Source organism: Dictyostelium discoideum (assembly GCF_000004695.1).
Source record: "Dictyostelium discoideum AX4 chromosome 1 chromosome, whole genome shotgun sequence".
In the NCBI taxonomy this organism is placed as follows: Eukaryota; Evosea; class Eumycetozoa; order Dictyosteliales; family Dictyosteliaceae; genus Dictyostelium; species Dictyostelium discoideum.
The window spans coordinates 1,356,570-1,366,569 of record NC_007087.3 but is presented as its reverse complement, the minus strand read 5'-3'; the positions used below and the strand labels follow the sequence as shown (position 1 = coordinate 1,366,569).

Genomic DNA, 10,000 nt, shown 5'->3' with positions numbered 1-10,000 from the left:
GCATTAAATGGGTTATTGGAGATCACTTCTTTACCAATTTCACCTGTTATTCATTTATCCCTATTAGATTCAAAATCAAATAAATCAAATAGAATAAATGATGAATTATTATTACAAAAGATTGTCGATAAAGCAATGGATTATGGTTTATTATTAACTCGTGCTAAATATGTTTCTGCTGAAAAATTCATTCCAAAACCATCAATTCGTATCTCTGTTTCTTCAAATTTATCTTCTGATCAAATTAAACAATCAATTGAAATCATTAAAAAATGTACATCATTTGTACTTGAATCAAATTAAAAAAAAATAAAAAAAAAAAAAATTAAAAATGAAAATGAAAATAAAAAAATAAAAAATAAAAAAAATAAACAAAAAAAATAAAAATAAAAATAAAATAAAATAAAATTATTATATATTTAAAAAATTACATACAAAAAGCAATATAAATTTAAATATAAATATATATTTTTATATCCATTAATGGGTAATAATTAGAATTTTTTTTTTTTTTTTTTTTTTTTTTTCAAATTTTTTTTTTTCTCCATAATTTTTTATTTTTTTTTATTTTTTTTCATTTCATTTTTCGTTTAATCACTACCACCAGCACACACACATAATCATGGAAGATAATTCAGTAGCAATAGATAATATAACAACAATTACAAATGCACAAATTATGGGTGACAATGATAGATTAATTATTGATGATAATGTTTTAAATGAATTTAAAAATGATATTTCAAAAGTTTTTAATAAAAGCAATGAAGAAATGAAAAAAATTGAAAATCAACATTTTGAAATTTTTAATCAATTTTTAATGTATGTTTTAAAATAAATAAACTAGTTTTATTTTATAATATTGTAATAAATAAATTAATTCTAAATATTTTTTTTTTTTTTTTTTTTTTTTATTTTTTATTTTATTTTTTATTTTTTTTTTTTGGAATAAATTATTTTAAAAATAATTTTTATTATATGTTACACATACACTCATACTTAAACAAATAACATACATAATACAAACATACTCTGAATTTTATATATATATATATATGTAATATTATAAAAATAAAATAAAATAAAAAATAGAAAAGAAAAAGTGGTTTCAAAATGTATTGAAAAAGAAAAAAATTTAATTCAATGTTTATCAAATAATAAGGATCATTTTTTAAATTGTTCGGATATTTTAAAAGAATTTACAGCATGTCAAGAAAAATTTGTTAAAGAATTCAATATAAATAGAAAATAGATCAAAATATTTCAAAAAAAAAAAATTGTAAATAGTAAATAGTAATAATTTGAAAAAATAAATAAAAATAATAATAATAATTGATAAAAATGGAAATAGATGACAGATAAATAAATAAAAAAATAAACCAATAAAAAATACTAAAAATATACGCCTTTTAAATAAACCTCACGATACCACAATAATAATAACAACAATAATATTATTGTAATACTCTTTGCACTATATATACATATGTTTATTTATTCATATATTATATATTTATTTAGTATAAACAACAGATTTACAAAATATAATATTGTTTAATATAATATTACAAAATATAGATATTTTCACCCATTTTTATTAATTAAATCAGTAATCATCTATTGACAGAAAGGGATTAAAAAAAAAAAAAAAAAAAAAAAAAAAAAAAAAAAAAAAAAAAAAAAAAAAAATACTTAATACTAAGTACTAAGTACTAAAATAAAAATCGAATATATACACACGCATAACACTTAATTTTAAAATATTTTTATTTATTATTTAATACATTGTTTAATGTCTTATTTTTTATTTTTTTTATTATTTTTTTTTTTTTTTTTGTACCTTTTTCTAATTAGCAATAAAAATAGTTTTAAAAAATTTTAAAAAAGTGAAATAACAATAAAACACTCCAACATCACAATCCAAATTATTTTTTTTATTTTATTTTATTTTATTTTTTATATACCCCCACCGCTAAAAATTGATATATCTTTGTTTTGAAATTTGTAGTTTGCCAAATATTTTTGGTTTTTTTTTTTTTTTTTTTATTTTTATTTTTTTTTTATTTTTTTTTTTATAAAACAATTCATTAAAATCCCCCATTAAATATTTTTAATATTAAAATATTTGAATGAAAAAAGTATATGTCTTAACCTTTATCATAATAAAAAAAAAAAAAAAAAAAATTTAATTATTTTATTATTTTTTTTTTTTTATTTTATTTTTTATTTTTTATTATTTTTTTTTTTTTTTTTTTTTTGAAGCAACACACTCTTAAAATAAATAATATTAATAAAAAAAATAAAAAATAAAAAAATAAAAAAAAAAAAAAAAATAAAAAAAAATCAACACTCATAAAACACATACTTCTAAATTTATCCTTTTTTTTTTTTTTTTTTTTTGTTTCTCTCTTTTTAACACAAATTCACACACTCACACAAAGATATACAAATACAATTATATAAATATATACATTTATAAATTTAATTCACACACCAACACCCCACTTTCCCACACAAAAAAAAAAAAAAAAAAAAAAACACAAATAATTTTTATGGGTTCTCTCTATCTCAATTAAGTGCAAATAAATTTAATTTAAAAAATAATATTTTTAATTTATTATTTTTTTAATTTTTTTTTTAATTTTTTTTTTTTCTTAATATTACCATCATCAATCATTTTTTCTTTTAAAATTTATTTATTTTATTTAATTTTGAAAACCAAAAAAAAAAAATAAAAAAAAAAAAAATAAAAAATAAGAAAAAAAAAAAAAAAAGCATCACATTATATCTCCAACCAAAACACAGAAAACAATAGTAATAATATAATTACAAATTTATCATAATAGTATTATTAAACTACAAACCTTTTTATTAAAATTTTTTTATTTTTTAAATTAATTATATTCGAGAAAAAAAAAAAAAAAAAAAAAAAAAAAAAAAAAAAAAAAAAAATTCCAATTTTTATTGGTGTTTCAAATAAAATTTGTATTATTTTAAAATAGTTATTTGATTCAATTTATCATAGTTTTTTTTTGGAATTAAAATAATAGTAATAATTATAAAAAATCAAAAAAAAAATCAAATAAAAAAAAAAAAATCAAAAAAAGTAAGATTTCCAAATCATTACCAATCTAAATCTTTCCTTTTTTTTTTTTTTTATTTTTGGATTACCATCAATTTATATATAAAAAAAAAAAAAAAATTGAAAATAAAATAAAAAAAGTTTTAGATTTCTCTCCAATATTGCCCCAAATCTAAAGATTTTTTTTTTTTTTTTTTTTTTTTTTCAGATTTAAACCAAAATAATTTTATACTAATTCTTTATCAATTTTTTTTTTTTATTTTCCCCACACAAACCTTTTTTTTTTTTTATTTTTTTTTTTTTCATTTTTATATAAACATAAATCATAGAGAGAAAAAATATAATAATAAAATTCAATAATTTTAATCATTGTATAATCCACTCTCATTCACATAAAAAACATCTTTAAAACTTTCCCCCCTTTTTTTTTTTTTAATAACCAAAAAAAAAAAAAAAAAAAAAAAAAAAAAAAAAAAAAAAAAAAAAAATGAATCCACAACTAACTCCACAAATGATGAATGTAGTCCCAAATGGATTAGGACTCCAACAACCACCTCAAATTTTAATGCAACAACCAATGCAACAACAACACCACCATCACCAACAACAACATCACCAACAACAACATCAACAACAACACCATCAACAAATCCAACAACATCAACAACCACACCAACAACAAATCCAACAACAAATTCAACAACAACAACAAGCTCAACAACTACAACAACAAGCTCAACAACAACCACAACAACAACAACAACAACAATTACAACCACTACAACAATCAACATCGTCAACAATGATAACCAATACACCAACAACATCATCAACATCAATGGCAACACCAAATAATAATAATCCATCAGTTATGACATATAATCCAACTTATAATAAGTGTTTACCAAAGATTTTATCAGATTTGGATTGTGAAATGCGTGTTAAACAAGTTTTAAAATGTATTGAATTCATGTTATCTGAAGGTGCTGATGAAGCATCTTCAAATGTACATGCTGTTCCATTAAGTAATAATAATAATAATAATAATAACAACAATAACAATAATAATAATCATATGAATAGTCATATGAATAATCATATGAATAATAGTTCAAATAGCCCTGCCGTACCAGGTCAAGGTTTTTCATCATTTAAATTATCCAATTCAAATTCACCAAACATGAATAATATGGGTAATAACAATAATAATATCATGAGTAATTCTGATAGACAAGTTCCTGCACCACAAAAGAAATTTAAAAGAACCAGTGATAATGAAATAAATGGTGGTGGCGGAAATGATTCAACTCAAGAATTACCATCATCAACCACTGCAACACCAAATATAACATCATTATCAATTGCACAATCACCAAAAGGTAAATCTACAATCAATGGTAACTCTTCTCCAAAAGGTAAAATTAAAATTAATATTGCTGGCAATAGATCAACAACAACTACAACCACAACTTCAACAAACCCATCATCATCATCATCATCATCGACAACAACTACCACTACAACATTATCATCTGTATCATCTGAAGATAATGGTAATAGACAATCAAATAATAATTCACCAGTACAACAACAACAACAACAACAACAACAGCAACAACAACAATCATTAAAAGAACAATCATCCGATAAAGTGTTGGCAAATAAATTGAATTTATCATCGCCAAATTTAGTAGAAGACCAAAGAAGACATTCAATGAATTCATTTGAACAACAACAACAACATCAACAACAATTACAACAACAACAACAACAAATTCAAAGTCAAATTGATGATCAAAGAAGGGCACATTCTTATTCACCTTATATGTTAAATGGTAATACTAATAATAATTTATTATCATCGAGTGGTAGTAATAATTCAATGCAACCACCACAACCAAACAGTTCACCCATTGTTAATGCAAATCAAATATCACCTAATTCAACACCAGTTTTAAATAACGAAGATTATAATAATAATAATAATAATAATAATAATAATAATAACAATAATAACAATAACAATAACAACAATAACATTAATAATAATAATAATAATAATAATAATGGTAGAGCAGGGCCAATACCCTATGCACAATATGATATGAGTGCAATTATAAATATGCAAAATGAACAGAGAAGACATTCATATTCGCCATATGGTCAAATTGATCAAAGTTCACTTTTAAATAATATTCAAAATTCAAATGGTATTGATCAAAGAAGACATATGTCTTATGGTCAATATGAAACTGTACATCAACAACAAATTCAACAAAATTACATGCAACATAACCATATGATGCATCAACAACAACAACAACAACAACAACAACAACAACAACAACAACAACAAATTCATAATCAAATGATGCAAATGCAACCACCACCTCCTCCACAACAACAACAACAAATGCAACCACCACCTTTACCTCAATCACAATCGATGCAACAACAACAACAACAACAACAACAACAACAACAACAACAACAACAACAACAACAACAACAACAACTTCAACAACTACAACAACAACACCAACAACAACCTCAACAACAACAACCTCAACAACACCAACAACAACAACCTCAACAACACCAACAACAACAACAACCTCAACAACAACACCAACCTCAGCAACAACAACAACAACCACAACAACAACAACAACAACAACCACAACAACAACAACAACAACAACAACAACAACAACAACAACAACAACAACAACAACAACAACAACATCAACAACAAATACAACAACCTTTACTACAACAACAACAAATACAACAACAACCATCACAACAACAACAAAATTCACCAAAATCCTCAAGCGCAGATAATAATAATAATAATAATAATAATAATAATAATAATAATAATAATAATAATAATAATAATAATAATACTAATAATAATAATAATAATAATAACAGCAATAAACCATCACCACCAATCAAAGCGGAACAAAACTCATCACCAGGTCAAGTACCTTTTATTGATCAGGCAGCAAATCAACAAATGAATGATTTTTCAGATTCTTCACCAACTTCTCAATCAACTAAACAACCAAATAATGATAACACCCAATCATCACAGTCTCAAACAACTCCAACAAAACCAAAGAATGAAGAAACCAACAATAATAATATTAATAATATTAATAATAATAATAATAATAATAATAATAATAATAATAATAGCAATAATAACAATAATAATACTACTACCACTACCACTACTACTACAACTACAAGTAGTGGCAATGTAGATAAGTTCCAAGTACCACAATCAATAAATAGCAATTTAAATAATAATAACAATAACAATAATAATAATAATAATAATAATAACAATCAATTTTTAACACCATTATTAAGTGGAGGAAATGGTAGTTCATATCCAAACCCAATGACTGGTTCAAATGAAGAGGATCATTGGATTTTATCATTTTTAGATATCGATAGTGAACAAGCTGCAAATGCGCAACAACAATTGACAACACAACAAATTCAACAAATTCAAATACAACAACAGCAACAACAACAACAACAACAAATTAATAATCAACAAATACAACAAAATAATTAATAATTAACTATTTATTTATTCTCTAATAAAATATAGTATTATTTTTAATATTATAAAATACATATTTTAAAAAATTATAATTTTTTTACCTAAAATTTATTTATTTATTTTTACAATTTTTCAAAAAATATCTTTTTTTTTTTGAAATCATTATTTTTCTTAGAAAATTTAAATTGAGTTTTTTTATTTTTTTTATTTTTTTTATTTTTTTAATTGTTTTTTTTTTTATATTATTTTATTTTTTTTTTTTTTGTTTTTATTATTTTATTTTATTATTTGTAAATATCTTTCTTTGTTTTTTTTTTTTTACAATTTATTTATATGTTTTATTATATATTCTAGAATGATAACAAATCTATCAACAAATTCTCATACAAAACCTCAACAACAACAACAACAACAAATTTTTAAATATTCACCACCAAAACCACAAATAAATGAACAACAACCAATAAAAAGATTTAATTTTGTAAAGGGAGCACCTGAAATTATACTCTTTTGTGGACCAAGTTCATGTGGTAAAACATTTTATTATCAATCAATTTATAAAGATACACATCAAAGAATATCAGCACAAGACTTATTTCATCAAAATAGTGATATTATAACAGATAATGATAATAGTAATAACAACAATAATAACAATAACAATAATAGTTTAATATCATTTAAAAAAGTTATAAGTTTAGTATTGAAAGCATTAAAAGAAGGTAAAAATGTTGTTGTTGATGATACAAATCATTTACCAACAGTAAGAAGTAGTTATCTTGGTGCAATTTCAAGTTCACAAATTGCAATTTCATCAATCATTTTATTAAATTTTGAACCAAGTGGTGGTGAATTACAATTAAAGTGGAGTAGTGTTTGGTATGATTGTGAATTTTCATCTTCTGACTCCTCTTCTACTTTACAAAAAATACCAAAGATTGATTTAGATACATTTAAATTGGAATTTAAACAACCATTCAGTCATGATGGTTATACATATGTTAAAAATATTACAACTCCTCTAACCTATAATTCAAGGTATCAATTAATAGAAAAGAAATTTAAAAATATAGCATTATTCATTGACGCAAGATCAATATTTGAATTTGAAAAAATATCACAATTCAATCAAAATTCAGTACTCCCATCATATAGAATTAAATTAAAAGAAAATGAAAATGATGAATTTTATATTTCAATTAAGGATTGGTTTGATAATAGTGGTGGTGATAATAATAATAATAATAATAATAATAATAATAATAATAATAATAATAATAATAATAATAATAATAAGAATAATAGTAATAATAATAAGAACAATAATAATAATAGTAAAAGAATTATAATATTAATTGATGAAGTTTCATTATATCCACTAAGTTGTTTAGAGAATGATAATGTATCAATATTAAATCAATATAGGGATACAATTAAATTATTAATTTCAAATTTATCAAATCAAGTTAAAGCACCAATTTATTATTTTAGTTGTCCTTATAATATACCAGAATCAGATTTTTATAGATTTCCAAATGATTATGGTTTAATTGCATGGGCTCATTATCGTCATAAAATTTCATTATTATCTTCAATTTTCATCATTGATGATTCTGATATTAAAACTATTTCAACCTTACCTTTTAATATTTGTTTAGCTTCAAAATTCTTTCAAAATAGTAAAAGTTGGAAATCTGAAAGTAAAATGTAATATTTATAATAATAATAATAATAATAATAACAATAACAATAATAATAATAATAATAATAATAATAATAATAATAATAATAATAATAATAATAATAATAATAATAATAATAATAATAATAATAATAATAATAATAATAATAATAATAATAATAATAATAAATAATAAATAAATAAATAAATAAATAAATAAATAAATAAATAAATAAATAAATAAATAAATATATACTAACTTTTTTATTAATTTTATAGAAATAATAATTTAATTGAAAATTCATTAATGATGCCATCATTTTTAGAGAATATTAAATTTATAGATTACTGTGGTGGTAATAATGATAGTAATAATAGTTTTGATATTGAAAAAGGTATACCATTATTTTCAAAATTTAGACAAATGTCATTATCAAATTTACAACCACAGATTTTATTATTACCACAAAAAGAACAAGAATTATCAGTAACTGAAGAAAGCTTAGAATTTGGTAAAGTTCATGGTGTATTCTTTCCAATTAAAAAAGATGATATTGAAGAAGAGGGTGACGATGATGACTTTGAGTTTGATATTGATTATGATAATATCGATTGTAAAGCATTAGTAGTTGTACAACAAAAAGATATTTTTGACGATGAATATCCTGAAGATATTGATACTGATACTGCAACAACCACCACTAATACCACCACCAACACATCATCAACTGTAAAAGAAAAAATAAAAATTAATTTCGATGAAAAGGGATCAATTGATTGGGTAACAAATTTACAATTGAAAAATATGGGATTTGATGATTCAAGTATTAGAAGAGGTTATGATTATTATCAAGAAGAAAATAGAATATCACATTTTGAAATCAAAGTTATAGATTCACCACAATCAATTAATGTTGAATCATATATTAATGGTACTGGTACTCAACCTTATTTTGTTACAATTAGATATCGTATAAGACAACCTCAATCACAATCACAACCTCAACCTCAACAATCAAATGCTCTTATACCTTATAACAATAATAATAATAATAATAATAATAATAATAATAATAATAATATGGTATCACCAATTTTAGGAACCTCATGTAATTGTATATCTGGTACAAGAACATATGGCAAATGTAAACATATTGTTACATTGGTAAATCATTGTAATCAATACTATGCAATATCACCTGATTTTTCGCCACCTTCTTCAATCTCTTCAATTTCTTCACCAAACTCTTCACCAAAAAGTGCAAATGTATCACCAAATCAATCAACCTCAAATTTAAATGTAAATAACAATAATGTTAGAACACCAACTCGAAAATTACCAAGTTGGTGGTCATCAGAACCTTCACCAGATAAATTTAAAACTTCACCTAATAAGAGAACCTCAACTTTATATTTCTCTGAGAATAAACAACCAAGAAAAATTAAACAAGAATTAATTTTTGCTTCACCAAATTCATTCCCTCCAACTACTAATAATAATAATAATAATAATAATAATAATAATAATAATAATAATAATATTAATAATAATAATAATAATAATAATAATAATAATAATAATAATAATAATAATAATAATAATTATAATAATAATAATACTAATAACAGTGGAAGTAAAAGTAATAGTAGTAGTACA

The 10,000-nt window shown here is 21.4% G+C and overlaps 4 protein-coding genes across 4 annotated transcripts in view; all 4 read left to right on the top strand.

Moving 5' to 3' along the window:
* The window catches only part of sptA (serine C-palmitoyltransferase subunit), a gene marked incomplete at both ends in the record, with an annotated part of 1,738 nt that extends 1,435 nt beyond the window's left edge, over nucleotides 1-303 (top strand). The window contains one exon of the mRNA XM_642426.1: nucleotides 1-303. This exon is cut by the window's left edge and continues 255 nt beyond it. Coding sequence (XP_647518.1) covers nucleotides 1-303 — 303 coding nt within the window.
* Nucleotides 304-622: 319 nt separating this feature from the next.
* DDB_G0268054 (hypothetical protein) lies at nucleotides 623-1,252 on the top strand (the record flags this gene model as incomplete). Its single annotated transcript, XM_642425.1, has 2 exons — nucleotides 623-822; nucleotides 1,093-1,252. The coding sequence occupies 2 exons, from the start codon at nucleotides 623-625 to the stop codon at nucleotides 1,250-1,252; spliced, it is 360 nt and encodes a 119-aa protein (XP_647517.1).
* Nucleotides 1,253-3,569: 2,317 nt separating this feature from the next.
* DDB_G0268052 (hypothetical protein) lies at nucleotides 3,570-6,674 on the top strand (the record flags this gene model as incomplete). Its single annotated transcript, XM_642424.1, has 1 exon — nucleotides 3,570-6,674. The coding sequence occupies one exon, from the start codon at nucleotides 3,570-3,572 to the stop codon at nucleotides 6,672-6,674; it is 3,105 nt and encodes a 1,034-aa protein (XP_647516.1).
* Nucleotides 6,675-7,017: 343 nt separating this feature from the next.
* Nucleotides 7,018-10,000, top strand: part of DDB_G0268560 (hypothetical protein) — a gene marked incomplete at both ends in the record, with an annotated part of 3,718 nt that continues 735 nt past the window's right edge. Inside the window, 2 exons of the mRNA XM_642423.1 lie at nucleotides 7,018-8,369; nucleotides 8,623-10,000. The exon at nucleotides 8,623-10,000 is cut by the window's right edge and continues 735 nt beyond it. Coding sequence (XP_647515.1) covers nucleotides 7,018-8,369; nucleotides 8,623-10,000 — 2,730 coding nt within the window. The remainder of the gene's footprint in view (nucleotides 8,370-8,622) is intronic.